This window comes from Branchiostoma floridae, chromosome 15, assembly GCF_000003815.2.
Source record: "Branchiostoma floridae strain S238N-H82 chromosome 15, Bfl_VNyyK, whole genome shotgun sequence".
Lineage (NCBI taxonomy): Eukaryota > Metazoa > Chordata > Leptocardii > Amphioxiformes > Branchiostomatidae > Branchiostoma > Branchiostoma floridae.
Genome location: NC_049993.1, coordinates 4962596 through 4978318, shown reverse-complemented (window position 1 = coordinate 4978318; position 15723 = coordinate 4962596). Strand labels below are relative to the sequence as shown.

The window sequence follows — 15723 nt, the reverse complement described above, 5'->3', positions numbered from 1 at the left end:
TATGTCAAGACATTTATGTAATACGACATTACTATTATTTCTATTATTCTTATTATAGACCATTTCAATGCTTTGGATTGAATTGAAGTATCAATTTTTATACCTGAAACATGCCTATATTTTTAGTCTTGCATCAAAAAGGTTTGTCACTATGTGTTAGTGCTGTGTGCAGACTGATACAGAAAGTTGTTTGGACCATGATAACCCACATATACAGCTGTCACTGGAGATACAACCCAGGGGCTGCTTGCTGTTTCCCTGCATGCATCATGGCCTCCCAAAATGCAGGGGTGTACCATTATGGCAAGGGGTGTCCTATGGGTAACTTTTAAAGAAATGAATTGGTTACTGGTATAAATAAGGAACATGATAAACAATGTAGTACTGTAACTTGGGTATGTATTTTAAAACGACTAGGAATTTAGAGGAAATGAAAAAAAAAAGAAAAATAATGTGTTTCACCCTATATGTTGACAAGAACAAACCCCCTTCAATTGTTAGTGTAATGTCCCCAGGTTTTTGTCTCCAGTCTGCTATTATCCTAGCTGAAACCATCACTCAGAAATCCAGCAATGTCCTCCTCTAATGGTCGCCGTGTGATTTATAGTTCTGGTTGGGATGGGGGAAGTTGCTTTGATAGATGAGGTGAACTTCAGGGGAAGTTGACATATTTAGTTCTATTTGGAGAAAACAAGGCCTTCAGGCCAAAGTATAGCTTAGTGCATTAGCTTCTTGGTTTTCAAAGGAGTCATTGCAGTACTGTCAGAATTGAACATTTTGTGGGACAAGTTAGACTACTTCAGTTCATAGACCTTCATACATGCACCATGTACATATGCTTTTTTTTGTTCATGCAGTCATCATAAATTACTAGTAGTAACTGTTATATCTGATGAAATGCAGACTTCCTCTGCCTTTGGAAGCTATAGATTTGATCTCTGGTAGTTTTCAATTGCCCTCTGTTAACCTGAATTTTGAAATAAACTTTTATTTTCCAATATCGTTGTAAGGTAATGTACTACATAGACACTACTAGTAATATAATTATGTCATAAAAAGTATTGTTGCATCTTGCAGTACCAAGATGCAGCAATACAGATTACGATATTCTGGTCTAAGAAGTTGTACTGAACTGATGTAGGCATCTCATATGAACTAAAAGTGGAAGTTTGTTTATCTGTTTAAGAATATTTCTAAGAGTTTGTTCTTTCATTGCATGCTACCCCATTCATAACATCAACAAAAACAATATTGCATGTAAATGATGACACACAAGCCTTTTTTATATTGTTCACACATTATTTAGTGCTTCAAAGCTAGTTTTGACATTGATACTAAAACAAGTCTTCCTTTTCTTTGTTGCAGTTGGTGGCAGATTAGAAGAGGAGCTAAGATATACAAAAGAATCTTTGGGGGAAGAAATGGGGACCGATTATCAAGTTATAATCACAACAGCCAAGAACGAAGGGGACAATGTGCTGACACATAATGCACTAAATCAGCACTTACAGTCAGTATTAGCAGCAGCAGATGTGCAAGTAGAGTTATTTGGAGTGTGAGTATTCCTTCTTTCTTTGTTTCTTTGATAATATTATCAACAATATCATTGTGTTGTAGTTTTTTTAGATTTCTAGAAACATTTATGTAGATCTATGAATGTCTAAATATCTAAAATCCACTTAATATGAAATGATTATAACAAGATATAGAAGGGCAATGAAATGCTTATAGAGTCATGTTTGATTTCTCTTTGTTCACAGAGATTGGAATATGAAGGATGTATGTTATGTCACCAGCCTTCCTGTATTAGAAGGAGTGTTTGCTATGGTGAGTACTACTGTTCATTCATGTCTGCGTTTAGTAGAGTTAGCATGTCACTCAGTTCAAGCGTGATGTTGAAACCAACAAAAGAGGGCTTTCTACAATACAAATGTGAAGATATTGTGTAATTATGTGAAGAAGATGCAAAAATGAGTACTTGAGTTGTGTTTGTAATGATAAGGGATATGCCCAACGGAAAAGGCAGTTTCAGTGTGTACAGTGTAGTTACAACAAAATGGTTGCTTCCTGTTGATACAGCTCACAGCACAGGCTTTACTTTGTTTCCACTGCCTCTGTGTTATGATTATGTCTGTAAGGTATCTCTTGTGATTGTGGGAAAAAACATAAGAACTGAACACTGGCTAGTACTTAAAATGTCTTGTCCTAAATACAAACAGTGGTGTAATTTCGAGGAAGGCCATCTAAAATGGGGAGGAAAATGACAATCTTTAAATGCAGTCATACTGCAAGCATGGTGTTAGATATCAGCATCAAAGAAACCAATGCATCTTTCAAATGTTGTGGGATTGACTCCTCAGTTTCCATTGAAATTAATTATACATTAAAGAAATTAGCACCTGCTTAGATTAGGTTCTAATGAAGTAATCCTTTTAGGAAGCACCACACTTGAGAAAACAGGAAAAGAAGGGTAAAGAACTTGTGTTCCTCAGGGAAGTGTGAACAAGATTCATGCCCCCCTCCCCACAGATAATCAGCAAGGTCTGTTTTGAGTTTCCCGGTTGTGGATCACTGGACATGTGTTAAAACTGTCCCAGACACAAATTTATGAGGGGACATAAGGAATAGTTATATGGGTCTGCAAGCCTGGCCTGGCTGTTAGCAGCTTCAACAAAAATAAGACTTACCGTCCTGTGAGAGTTTTTAAAATAGCAAATATGATAGATCAAACTGGATTCAGCCAAATGCTTAAAAAAAGGATGTACCATCTATATATATTGTTCATTAACCTCTATTCATGGGCATATGTACAAAGATCTGATCAAAACTAAGTTGATAACTCGAAAAGCAGATATTTTTCTAAGTAATGGTTCCGCTTCTGAAGTTCTGTGATACTCCATAGTGTTAGGGCTTGGGTAGAATCAGTGGACTGAAAGGCAACGCACTGCAAATTATCCCTTGTTTTCTTCAGTCCTATACGGACTAGTGTTACAATTAAGCCAGGGTGAGGCACAGAAAACTACCCAAGTGCAATAGTTCAGGTCAGGTCCAATGCCTCCGACTAATGTGGGTAAACACTGAGCCACATTTGGGGACACTGTATCTTTGTCCATGTTGAAAATACTCAGATGGTACCAGGGTTTGCCCAGTGGGGGGGTGGCAGGCAGAGCTGTTTGTCACAGCTCCTATTTTCTTAATTATTCAGGTTACTGTACTTTGCTGAATTCACGTGAGCTCAAATTGAAACCAAGCAACATTGAAAGAATGTCTAGATATTGAATTTGTATTAGTATTAATTAAACTCACTAAAGCATGAAGTTATATACTGAAGTATTATTGGTTGAAGAACTGGACTGAGGATGTAGACAATACAAAAATTAGGGTGTTTCTCAGTAGCATCTTGTGAAAAACTCAACTGGGAGGGTCAAATCATGACAGGGACATAACCTTTGACCTCCCTTCCCTGGTGAAGGATTCCCTTGAGGTCAGGGGTCATCTGTGACAGGAATGTTCCAACACTGGAAAAAAAGATATTCCTTTCCCTGCAGTTTGCTTCATTAAAATGCTAGATTTTCGATGTCAGATGGCATTAATTTAAAAAAAAAACCTGAAACCTTCATAATTTATGGGACTGAGGTTGCGATAGGAAAACACATGACTCTTTATTTATCATATTGTATTTTTGATAAATAAAATCTTACTATCAAACATGTGATTGTATGAATCTTCTTCTTCCCACAGACAATTGAGAAGCTGTACCCATGTGTGATTATAACTCCATTGGATTGTTTCTGGGAAGGATCCAAGCTCCTCGGTCCAGATAGACCTGTGATTATTCCGTAAGTATAGTTCTCAATTGTTTTAACCAGGTTTAGAATTTCCAAAGTGTAAGGTCATTTTTTTCCCATGTCTGCACTACCTGTACCGTATTTCTTTCATTAAACCGCGCACCCCAAATAAAATGCGCACCCCCGATTTGGGGCTCATCGTGTGCCCTTACACGCAAGCTGAGATAGTCAAGGGAAACCCCTCAATAATCCGCGCACCTAATTTTTGCTGACGATCGCACCGGGGGTACCCTCAAAACTTGGCCGCGCCCTCATATAGCGCAGCACCCTTTGATGTTTATTCGCCTAATTTCCTATGAAACTTTTAGAAAAATGATACAATTTCTGGATCGGCACCGCACTTGTAAAGTTACGTAGAGAAAATTCACTCTACCAATAATTTATCGGCGGCTTGCTCACGCAGCGCGATGAGAATTTTCATGCTACAAGATGCCATTATATCGAGTGAGCAGACATCAAAACGTTAAATTTTACCGGGCTTTTCGATGATAAACTAAAAAAAAACACATTTACTGTCATAATAAAACATCGTGGCCCGCTGTTCTTCCCGAGAAATACGTATTTTTGGACAGCGCGGCACGAAACGCGGCGTCTGCAGGATCGGAAATACGCATCTCTGATTGGTTGAAGCCACCACAACAACAACAACTGAATACTAATGACGGGGATTCCCCGGCGAACTCGCGCTCTGATTGGTTGCAGCGGTGCATCATGGGAGCTTTCCCGCGGCTTGCAGCTAGCTTGCCGCCATTTTGATTCTCAGAGTTACATTTTTGAAACGCAAAAGAACGCTATTTTCAACGATTACATTGCACCATTCTAGTTAAGATATGCATAATACAAAGAACCTTCCGTGGAAACATGCTTTTATATGTGAATTTATGGTGTCTCTAGCGTAATTTTGGGTTTCGATGCAGCCGTAAGTGTGCTGAAACTTAGCGTGGGTTTCCAGACACCCCGAAAAATTATAATGTCGCATTTTTCTCGTCACACAAAAACAAAACTCCTGCAAAGAAGAACCCTGCAACATTTTCTGATCATAGCAATTATGTTTTGGGTCAAAATGCTCGTGGATAATACACGATGTGCCGGCGTGCAGCCGCGTGATGCCTCGGGGATAAAATATTTGTAACATAACTAACAAATTATGCCAGCCCCAGCACGCTGCAAAAAGTCGGACGATTGTCTCCGTTTTTCTTTTTCACGTCATTCTTATAATATCATTCTTATAAATATCATTACAACTATATTATTTTTAATACAAAGAATAACATAAGCATGCGTAATTTTAAGTCTATATAACGTTAACATTGTTATCTTGTAAATAATAAACGAAAGACAAATGCATAAATTATCGATGTTCAGCGCGATACCTCGCGGCGTAATCGCTGGCTTTCTGGCTTGTTACGTGATTTTTCTTGAGACAACCCCTAAATAAAGCGCGCACCCCGACTTTGGCTTTGACCTGAAGCACCAACTTCAAAGTTGAAATGTCAAAAAAGTGCGCGGTTTATTAGAAGAAATACGGTATCTCCATTAAGATTTGCCTCCAACTGCATAAGTTGAAAATGCCCAAGTAAAAATGACATCAGGTAATACAGGCAATAGTGTGTTCAAGCTATCACTAAGGTGTTCAGTAGATGTCTTCAATTGTTGGATGAAGTCCATAGACTACAAAGAAATACCAAGTTTGCTACTAGAGTAAAGGTATGCATACTAGGTCTTTTGCTAGCTGTATGCCAGACAGGTAGCTAAGCACCTGTAGCACGTGGATGCAGCTGTTGTTAGCCTTTTGTTCTGCACAGAGGAAGTTGTCATGCCCAGATTCTCCTTCTTAATCCCTCCGCTATCAAGACGTTGGCCCTGAAGCCGACTTAAACAACTAGGACAAGTCTTGCCAGTGGTAATTGAGAGTGAGTGGTGGTGATATTAAATATGACACATGGGGGCGGGCCGGTGCTAGAATTTCCCCAGGAAATGTTGGAGTTTGGAAAGGTCGGGTTGAGGTGACGGCCTGGATGGCTTGTTCCATGGTGGCCACATCCTCCTAGCAGCAGTCAACCCCACTCCGCCTGCTAATTGCAGCTCCCTTGCCCTGGGGCGGCTGTCATCGTTTTTTTGGGAAGAATGGGGCCTTTTGTACGGAGGATGACATTACCCCCTCATTACCTGGCCGAGTGATAGAGGGGACGTTCTGTGATTGCAGAGGTATGCTAATATATGCTTGTTCCAGTCTGCCAAGGCCCACCCCACAACAATGCAGATAATTTGCCATTTCCCCATCATGTCAATCAAAAAAGAAAAAAAATCAAAGCCCATCATCATGGATGTCATGTCACTGATGTTCCTCAAGGACTTTCTTAGGGTGTGCGGTACCTGTTGGTAGACCGAATCAGTGACAGATTCTTCCCTGGAATGTCTATAAGGAAAGCCTCATCTGGAAGTAGCCAGGCAAGATGGTTAAGTGCACTGCAAGGTCATCGGGAGTCAGTGGTAGCATCTAGTGTGCTCTATATCTGTCAGCAGCACTGTAATGCCTGCCCAGAGGGGAGGGCGGAAAATGACTGTAGACAGGGCCTTCATTTCCACTGCATCAATCTACCGTCTCTTCTAACTCGTCCTGAAGCATTTTGCTAGCAGTGCATCTGAGGTAGTATGAATATCATCGCTCCTGGTTGCACCAAAACTGACTACCAGCCTTCAGATCTATTGTGGTTTATAACTGTAAGTTTAGCTGAGGCCTGCACAGGATATACACATTCCTGCATTCCACACCATTAGTGCCTCTCTGTTTCACGGACTCATTTTTCAGATTCTTTCGGAGGCAAATCCACTTGTGGTTGTCTAAACTACCAGATTCTAGGACAGTAGCAAAATTTAGAGAGGAGGAAAGAAAAACAAGATGGCCAGAGCTGTAATGATATTGGTTCGATCCGCAGCATTTTTGTTATCTAGATCTTTCAGGCACATCATTAAGTATGTGAAAGCGGGCCTGGCTTTTACATTTTTTTCAGAACATTTCTTAATGTCAAAATAAACATTTTAGTAACCTGGAGCTGAGGTTTTTGAGAAACAGCAATTTTTGAATAGTCCGTTTTTGTAACATACTGCAGAAGACCTCCTCTAGCTGTGCGTGATAGATGTGACACTTTCCACAGGCTAATGAGTTTGCCACTTGAGGGTGGGGGTGGATTTGTGGTCTGATAGTAGATGACTTAGCAGTCACAAGTAGGAAGTCACAAGCTGTAGCAAGATGACATCAGCTCATTGCAAGATAAAACTGAGCAGTCTCATGGAGCTATTACTTACATATAGTATACAGATAAGAGATGACTGAAAATGGAAGGGGGCATTTTTATTCCTTTTTTTTACAATATTATCAAATTATTTCTAGTTACCAGGATATGCCACATAAAGGAAGGCTGCTTAGCTCACTAGAACGATGGTCGCTAAACTTAGTGTTGTCAGTCTGCTTGCTATCTGATCAGAACCATCTTGAAGTTTGAGGAACATTTGTGTAATTATTGGGACGTCGCCAAGTTAGTGAGTTTTCCTGTGAGCTGGGAAGTTTTGGGTGGGACACCAGGAGTGGAAAGATGGCCCTGGCTCTTGTCAGCCTGCTTATTTTGTCTGGGGTGGTCGGCCTGTGGTGCCAGCCTCACTCTGGTGCAAGATTGTTGATTCCAGGGCTCCTTGCCTTTAGTACCTGGGCAGCATAGAGAGGGACGTTTGTGGCAACCTCCTTACCAAATCAGCTGCCACTGAAATGGCTTTAAGTGTGAACTAAAAGAAACTATTGGCAGCATCTATCTATGTTGCTATAGTTCCCACTCCCAAACACTAACAATCAAATAGTTCCATTTGACAGCATCAACATTGAGGTAACAAATCAAGCTCTTCTATCTTACTTTGCTATGAAGGAACACATACATACAACAAATCTGAGTATCTCTGTTTTCTTTGCAGGAATTATTCTTCTAATGTCAGATGGACGAATTTAAATCCACTGGGCATGTTGGAAGAGCTCAACAAAAGTTCAGACATCATGGCAAGCTATTTTCCACTGGACACCTTTCAGGATCTGTTCGACAAGGTGGGCATTTCTTGTGATTTTTTAAGCTTTTGATAGTCAAGAGAAACTTATATGTAAAGATACAGATGCTAGCTTTACTATTATAAGCTGGCATGTTGTGCCAAAGGGGGTTAGACAGTACTGGCTTTACAGATACCGATACAGATATCAGGAAGAAAAGAGGAAGCAACATTTGTTGAGTAATGATTGTCTAACATCATGTTTCTTCTTCAGGCTGGCATAACCACTGGGTACCAGGAAAAACCTTGTCTGAACCCAGAGGATCCAGAGTGTCCAGAAACAGCTCCCAACAAATACACAAAAGAGGTAACAAAACTTTCCACAACTCTTGATTATAAATCTTTCCGTCAGACCTGTCCTGCAATGTTTGTAACAGTGATTTGTAAGCATGGATGTCAGCGTGTTGATTGTCAGTTGTTGTAGAGAAATACGAGGATCGTTCTGGGGGTATCATACCAGGGATTGTTCCTCTTGCAGCTGTAATTGCCTTCTAATCGTATGATCCCAATTGCACGTCTCCTGCATGCCAAATGCGGCCACCCAGAATCAGATGCAAAACAAGAACTGCTGTGGAGTGCATGCTTCTTTTTCTAGTGATGTTTTAATCTCAATCAACAAAGTTTTTACATCTTGTATTGGGATTTTTTATTATGGTGGTGATGTACATTTGAAGAAAGGCTGACTAAAGGGAACAAATCTGATGCCATTTGTCATCCTATCAGCTCTGTTCTTAGTAGTCATTTTTAGGATCCATAGATCTTGAACATTATAAGAAAAATGATTGCAGTGTTTTTCAACACTAATTGCCTCTGTGGTGGCTTGTTTCCATGAAAGCTGCCTTGCTAAGGCTGTTGGGTAGGTGTGCCAGTTTTTGTAACTATGTTAGATGATTTTTGCACTTCTCTTAATTTTGTTTCTGTGCCTTTTAAATGTCACAGTTGTGCTGTACGTGTCCCTATTTAAACGTTCCATGTTCGGTTGATGCCATGTCATGTTGACCGTAGGCCTAGCGTGGGGGGTGTCAGTACCTGGGCTGAGTCTTACCGCCTCACTTTGAACCCAGGTTAGGTGTCCGCTCCTGTAAAACGATAGTGCGACCACTGTTTACAGGTCAAATAAGGGTTATACCTGCCTTTGAGCGGGGAGAAGAGCTAAGATCGGGGTCGTTTCATGTTTGTACACCTGACACCATTGTTTGTGTGGACCTCCCTGCCCTTTACCAACCCCACCTTGGCTAGCCCTTATTCTGCTGTGTTCTACTTGCAGGTGCCCGACTTCAACAGTGAACTAACGGGAGGCTGTGCCGGGTTCGCCACCAAGTACATGCAGTGGCCGGAGGAACTGATTGTAGGCGGACTCAAAAAGAACCAGAGTGGCCAAATTACTAGGTAAGTTTTCCCTTTTTTTGGGGGGTGGGGTCAAATCTTTTTTTCATTTTTTAATGGGCTGAAATATTGTTCAGTCATTTGTTATGCTAGGGTTCATATTGCACTAAATGCATTAATTGTAAGACGTACCTTGTAGTTAGTTGTGTCTGGAATTCAACTGTAGTTGGTACAGTTGGGTACAGAGTCCAGAGGTCAACCCTCAAACTCTCAAAGAACATTCCGCTGATATGTTAGCATAAACAGAAAATTGGCAACAAAGTATCTGTTTTATTTCATGCAAGAAAAACTATGAAAGCAGCATAAAAAAATATTGATAACTGATAAAAAGAGAGAAACAAGGAAATGCTAGATTGTGATGTTTTTCTCTAATACGTTTTTTTTACTATTCCTGTAACTGTCTAAAGAGGATGCTTAGCATGCCTGTAGCCCTTAGCTGCAACGTTCAAGTGTTTCTGTTTGCTACAAGGCAGGACAAAAACGTTTATCATGATAACCAAGCCCAAGGTCAAGAAGTAGGAATCCTGTTGCTTGAAATTGCATGCTTATTTATAGCAAAAGCTTGATAAATGTCACAAAAGTCATCTGTCTTGACAGTAGAGTCAGTGAACGGAGTCAAACTATTGGCTGCTGCTATAGCTATGCATTACAATCTTGAAATCTAAAGTACAATATTATTGTGTTGTTAGTTTTAACTGTGAAAGAATGCAGGTAATGTACTCTTGTTCATGGTCCAATAATTATACTTGTTTTTGCCCCTTCCCCCTCCCCAGTGCTGAAGCGCTGCAGACTGCCATTGTTCTCAGCCAACCCAACGCTTTGTACGAGTACTACAAGGATGACTACAAGGTGCACGACATCCACTGGTCTCCCAGCAAAGCAGGAGAGGTGCTCGAGGAATGGCAGAGAAAATTTACAGAAGTGAGTGACAGTGAATATTTTGTATACGAATACTTGTATTTATAATAGCCCCCACCAGTCTCCATAGGCTGCTGGAAAAATTGTAGACATCCGTTGAATAGAGACTGAATAATGTTCAAGGGGAGTTAATTCGCTATAGGAGTTAGTTTCTACATTTGTATCCCAATCTAACTTCTGTAATGCACCTGTATTATTCAGTATTATTCAGTCTCCAATTTCTATGGAATCTAGTAGAGCTGTTGATTAATTGATTGTACTTGTGTAGGATGATGTAGTATCTGATATAGCTGTTGTTTTGTTGTTAACTGCATGTTTGTATGTTTCTTTCACAGGCTGTGTACAATAGTGCCAATGACTCCCTAGGCCAACAGGTCCATGCTTTTTCATCAGCGGCGCTCAACGACTTACTTCAAGATTTCTCACAGACAAACTATATCCGGGTGGCGGCTGGGTACTGTTTGATGGTACGTTCTTCTTCTTCAAATCTGTTTTTCATTCTTTTCCTTTTTAATCATGTTGATTACGTTTCTATATGTGTAAGGCTGAGTGCTTGAGACAAATATCTAAATGAAATTTTAACTGAATACTTTCCTCTCTCCCAGCTTGTGTACGCATGTGTCACCATGCTGCGGCGGAGTGCGGTCAGGTCCCAGGGTGGTGTCGGACTAGCGGGGGTCATCCTTGTCTCCATGTCCGTCGCTGCCGCGCTGGGCTTCTGCACTCTGATTGGTCTATCATTCAATGCATCAACTACCCAGGTAAGTTGCCATGGCACCAAATGTTGAACTATGGAGATTAAGTACTTAGTTGTGCATTTGAAAATCTGATGGTATTATTTCAGTTGTGGTCAATGTAATTTTTGTAATAATATAATATATTGAAAACCGTCACTGACCTGTTGTTGTTTCATTTTGCAGGTGCTCCCGTTTGTAGCGCTTGGTCTCGGTGTGGACGACATGTTTCTGGTCGCCCACACTTTCAGTTGTACTACCTCATCCCCCAACGTCGCATACCTAGTAAGTTTCAATCTTTCTCTTAAATGTTTCTTCTCTTTAGAGATAGAGCCAAGAGCCAAACAAGGTTGACAATCTTCAGCATGTTTTGCCTTGGTTGGCAGTTCATTTTAGCACCCAAATCTGTCAGGATATAGCAGCATAAAGAGCACATTGTAGTCAACCAATTTTTACTCTCTACGTTAAAAGGTTTAGATGTCCTTGGTGACGCTCAATGCATCTGGAAGAAACGTTGCCAATAAAGTTTAATCACCGCGTTGGCAACCTGATTTTCTGCCCAAATTGCACAACAACGCTGTAAGCAAGGCAGCGCTCTTTGGGCATTTAAGAAAATACATGTTGGTAACGCCTGATGAAGGAAGGTTTAGGAAAAGGTGGCGGAGTAATCCTTGGCGTAACAGGATCCACACTGGATCAGTGGTTGCTGTGGGACGAAAGGTAGGCCTGAAGACAAAGGCAAACAAAAGGGTCCACATCCAAACTAAACTTTGATGGGAATTCCGAGGATGCCTACTGCAAACGGGCATTATCCAAACAAGTTAATTATGGTACATTTTATTGATAGCTTGGGGGGGATGCAACAGTCAGGAACTACCTTGTAGGATGGGTAGACTTCCAAGTGATTGGGCAGGTCAATTCAAGCTTAAAAATTAACAAAAACCTGGTTCAAAACAGCAGTAAATTTGACTGGTACTGGCGTATTGGAGTCAGAAAAAAATGGCATGTGGGAACAGTTGTATTTAGTCATCACCATGGCTGCTTGTAGGTAAAGTTAAATAAGGAAGTGTAAATGGAACGATTTCCAGAGATGATAAGGAGTTAGGACTTGTGGTTTTTCCTAGAGGTGGTTCCACAAGGTGGTAACAGACAAGTTGGACAGGTTTGCAGACAAATGTAGAAGCTGTCCATGTTTGAAGCTGGTAGAATCCTACAAGAAGCAGAGTTGATGGTATAATCAGGCATATAATTGTGATGGTGGAAGCTATTCTGAAGGAACTGAAAGTTTTGTAGAAGTGTGAGATTGTAGATGGAAACCACATGGGATGGATCCCAGCACCCCTGCCCTGTAATCACACCCACATGTGTCCCTCTCACACACCCTGTCCTCTTCCTCTAGCTTCCCTGTGTAAGAAATCATAAAGTTTTTTGTGTTGTTGTGCTGGGTGGGGTTTTGGGTGCTGAATTCCTCCTGCTAGGCTGGCAGTTGGCGGGGTGCCCAGAGAGAGGGGCAGATTTATCTCGGATGGGCTGGCATTTCCCTTTTTCTCCCTGACTCCGGACCACCCACAGTTTCACTGGCCTCCCCTATGCCGAGCTTTTGTTTTCCTAGTACATATGCATGGCCTGATCCGGGAGACAAAACCCCCCTTATCCCCCCTCTTTTGAAACAGTAACGATACGCAGAAGAATTCCCCAAATTCTATTTATTCTCGCTTGCCCCCTTGTATGATGGTAAGGATCTCTGTAATGATTATCCCTACGATTGGATCAGATTACAGGAGTTCACAAGTCAGCGCCCCCCTCCCCTCCAACACCAACTGGCTTGTTACCATCCGCTGGCTGGGTGTTCTATATATGTCAGGTTTAGTGTCAGGTCTTCACATCCGGTAGCCTTCAAGTTATCAACAACTATCATGTCTTGAAGATTGGTAAAAAATGGGATGGTTTTGCAGTGGAAGAAAACTGGGTTGAGCATTGTTCTGTGGACTGTGTGGCTAATGAATAAGCATGAGGGGTGGTGGAATAGAATTCTCTGAAATGTTTCATTGGGCATGCCCCTTAGTAAGTCATGCTGGCATTCATAGGGATTTTCCCCTTCACTTGAATGGAAGAATAGAATGGCCTGGAAGGCCCCAAACTGTCATCATCCCAGAATAATAGGTCCCCAACAGAAGTAGCAGAAGCCATTTCAGATTGATAAATGCGTCCATGAAAAGGTGGTGTAGCAAGGAAAGTTAGGTGGCCTTTCTTTGGCTGTGTCTGTCGCACTGTGGTTACAAGTGGGCTTCCGTGTTTGGCATTTTGAAACCATGTTGCTTGGCACACAGTGGCACAGTGGGCAGCTGGGCTCTTTCAGACATTGAGCAGTGGCTTTAGAGGGGTTTAGAGGTACATGGATAGTTAGGAGGATGTGTATGTGGGTTTTCCATTGCTTTGAAGATGTTGAGCTAACTGCAGGATTCAGCTTAATTTTGATTGTCTGTTGGCAAAGCTTTTGCTTATTGATGTCTTTTACAAAAGACACAGCAATCTAAGCCTGTTCTCTTGAAGTTGAAGAAAACACAATGGAATGTCAAAGAAAAAAAAGACAAATGCAGCTAACAAAACTGCCACCTAACCCTGAAATAAACATAAATTTTCATGAACAAAGCAAGAATTATTGTCGAAGTGCTATCTTAAACCAATCGAAAAATGGTTTTAATGTTCACATTGATTAAACAAGTTTTCTGTTGCATTTTCAGGACCAGACGGGGGAGTGTCTCCGGCGGACGGGGGTCAGCGTGACCCTGACGAGCCTCAGCATCATCGTTTCCTGCTTCATGGGCGCCATCGTGCCGATCCCGGCCTTACGGAACTACTCAATCCAGTCCGCTGTAGTTGTGTTCTTTAACTATTTGTCAGTCATTCTGATCTTCCCTGCCATCATCAGTTGGGACTTGGAGAGACGGAGAAACAAAAGGTTGGACATATTCTGTTGTCTGAACAGTTCATCTTCCAATCGGGTCATAAGAGTACGGGAAGCCACCCCTGAGGAGGATACAGACTCTGTGCGGAGCGAGCCGCTTCCGAGACATTCGCAGAGACATCAGACAAATGTGACTGTACAGTCCACTGTGGAAACAGTGACGAGTTTAGACAATGAGGGAAGGACGGTAACAGTTGTTGTTCCGCCAGCGCAAACGGTAACCAGACCGTGGATTCCCTCGAATGTGGTGACTCCCATCGGGACGCCACCTTCCACGGCGGAATCGTCTTCCACCAGGAATCTTGTTTCGCCGGACTTTGAAACAGAGGGGACGGAGTCCTCTAATGTTCTGTGTTGTGCCAAGAAGAACTGGACTCTGAGTTCATTCGCCAGGAACACGTACGGACCTTTCCTGGCAAGATTTCCAGTGAAGGTATGTAAATTTAATTCTAGATTGGTAATTTTTGGCCCATGTTTCTGGTTTTGTGCTTATAGATAGTGTAGGTATGCCTGATTCTATCAATTTAGGAAAAAATAACCTTTCTTTTTGTATTTCAATGATGTTCACATTTGTTGCAATTGTATGGATAAAGATTACCCCAGAAGTAACTTTCTGTCTTTTGATTTCAGATTGCGGTGCTGGTGGCATTTGCGCTGCTCCTTGTGGGGGGAATATACGGGACTACCACTGTAGAAGACGGACTTGACACAACAGACGTCGTGCCAAAGGGCTCTCGCGAGCACGATTTCCTGAGACTGCAGTCAAAATACTTTTCCTTCTACAACATGTACATAGTCACACAGTCGGATTACGACTACCCGAACGGCCAGGCTGGCTTGGACAGTCTGCATGAGGATTTCATGCGCGTGAACAAAATCGTGTTAACACCGGAAGGGAACCTGCCGGAGTATTGGCTGAGTTACTTCAGGCAGTGGCTGTTTGGTGAGTGTTGTTTATTGTTTATTTGTCTGTTAACAAGAACGATGTAAGAGGAAAATAAGACAGGACAAAAAGTATACAACAGCAAATATATTTAAAGTAGTCCAGCATTGTATACAAAATTGTCATACATTGTAGGTCTAGACATGATAATCAGATGTCCACTGAGATGATATAATATCATTGAATCTCACATTCAATTGAAGTCTATGATAAAATGTCTATTTGAAGTCAGGATAAAGAGTACCTAAGGTCATTTCTCAGTATCTGTAGGTTTAAAAGTGGATTGTATTATGGCTACTTTATATTGGCAACCTGTATACTGTGTGATGTATAGCAAGGGCCCGAAATTCCTGACAACACACCCTGGGAATTATAGTGTCGTGGCAAAGATCCAGTAGTTAACAACTGATGCATCTATAAGCCTGGGGAGAAAAGAAAAGGATTTATCCCCTCCTCTGTGTTTGGGAAGTTGTGCTGTCACTGAGAGGGACCCAGTGGGAGGGAGGTCTGACCTGAGTGGGAGAGGGGAACACTAAGGGCAGACCTACAAGGCTGTGGGTTACCTCACCAGGAGGCACACAGGCTGGATAGGCACCACATTAAGTTCAAAGTTGATTCATCACTCTAATGAGATGGTCTCAAGTAACTGTGTGGTTACTTGGTGACCAAGTTGGTCAGGTTTTTTTTCTGTGTATGGCTGATGAACATGTATCAAGACAGTTGTACGCTGTTCCATGGACAGTGTAGGCATTGGATTGTCAAAGAAAATTGTGTATCTGTACACCTGTGAATATAACAGCTAGAACTTGATGGGAGAACAGCATCATCCTGTCA

General features: G+C 41.6%; 1 protein-coding gene across 4 annotated transcripts in view; it reads left to right on the top strand.

The window, feature by feature from the left end:
* The window catches only part of LOC118431315 (protein patched homolog 1-like), a 61328-nt gene that overhangs the window by 31957 nt on the left and 13648 nt on the right, over positions 1-15723 (top strand). For all 4 annotated transcript variants that reach the window (XM_035842435.1, XM_035842436.1, XM_035842434.1 and 1 more), the window contains exons 3-14: positions 1366-1555; positions 1761-1827; positions 3742-3839; positions 7815-7941; positions 8155-8247; positions 9208-9329; positions 10100-10247; positions 10580-10711; positions 10850-11005; positions 11165-11263; positions 13723-14379; positions 14577-14889. In XM_035842435.1, the coding sequence (XP_035698328.1) occupies positions 1366-1555; positions 1761-1827; positions 3742-3839; positions 7815-7941; positions 8155-8247; positions 9208-9329; positions 10100-10247; positions 10580-10711; positions 10850-11005; positions 11165-11263; positions 13723-14379; positions 14577-14889 (2202 nt within the window). The remainder of the gene's footprint in view (positions 1-1365; positions 1556-1760; positions 1828-3741; positions 3840-7814; positions 7942-8154; positions 8248-9207; positions 9330-10099; positions 10248-10579; positions 10712-10849; positions 11006-11164; positions 11264-13722; positions 14380-14576; positions 14890-15723) is intronic.